This window comes from Mastomys coucha, unplaced genomic scaffold, assembly GCF_008632895.1.
Source record: "Mastomys coucha isolate ucsf_1 unplaced genomic scaffold, UCSF_Mcou_1 pScaffold20, whole genome shotgun sequence".
Lineage (NCBI taxonomy): Eukaryota > Metazoa > Chordata > Mammalia > Rodentia > Muridae > Mastomys > Mastomys coucha.
This window is the reverse complement of record NW_022196903.1, coordinates 101,328,147-101,328,933: the sequence shown is the minus strand read 5'-3', so window position 1 is coordinate 101,328,933 and position 787 is coordinate 101,328,147. Positions and strand designations below refer to the sequence as shown.

General features: G+C 45.5%; 1 protein-coding gene across 1 annotated transcript in view; it reads right to left on the bottom strand.

Moving 5' to 3' along the window:
* Positions 1 to 10: 10 nt before the first annotated feature.
* Positions 11 to 787, bottom strand: part of LOC116099361 (histone-lysine N-methyltransferase SETMAR) — an 11,747-nt gene continuing 10,970 nt past the window's right edge. Inside the window, 1 exon segment of the mRNA XM_031382802.1 lies at positions 11 to 787. This exon segment is cut by the window's right edge and continues 109 nt beyond it. Coding sequence (XP_031238662.1) covers positions 429 to 787 — 359 coding nt within the window. The 3' untranslated portion in view covers positions 11 to 428.

The following is a 787-nucleotide window of genomic DNA, read 5'->3' as shown; positions in this document are numbered from 1 at the left end:
TCTGAATAACCCTTTGCCAGGGTCATACTGGCTTTAGGATGGCTGTTCCAACTCCAGCCACCAAGTATGATTTCTGGTTTCAAAGAAGAAATACAAGGTTGCCATCCAAGGATTCATCCTTTTCGCTTGTATCCTGATATCCACTTACCCACATTTAGCTACAAATGCAAGTATTCTGGGAGAAAGTGTATTGTTGGACATTCTCCAGTCTGGGCCATATTGCTGAGTTGAATCCAGGGAACCTGGCAGAGGCAGGGCTGGGCAACCCCTTGTCTTACAGGGATGAGCAAGATGCACAACCTACGAGGTAGCCTTCCCTCGAGAGTAGGTTGCTTGCAGGAGACGAACCCAGATGGAATTTAATCACTTAATGCTTGGCTCCCTCTGATTTCTGTCCACAAAGGGGCTGGCAGGTAGGACCTCCTTTCCTAACTTGTGCCTGGATTTTCTAAGGGGCCATACAGTGAACTGTCATAGGGCAGGAAAGTGGTGCATGCCTGGGCACCACAGTAGCAAGGCTTTCTTGGTTGTCTACAATCTATCCTTTCTTTGTCTGTACTGCTTATTTGATTAAGGAATCTTCCTGAATAGTCATAAGAGAGTTCTTCTCCTGGTGAAATATCTTTGGCTGCAAAAAGTGCCAGCCTTGGTACCATTGAGTCAATTCGGACAGGAATCATCAACAGATTTGGTTCACAAGAATGATTGAGGAATCTCCCAATATTTCCTATGTAGGTAGGGTCGACAAATGTTTCCATGACCCGTCCATTATAAATGTGCTCTCTGA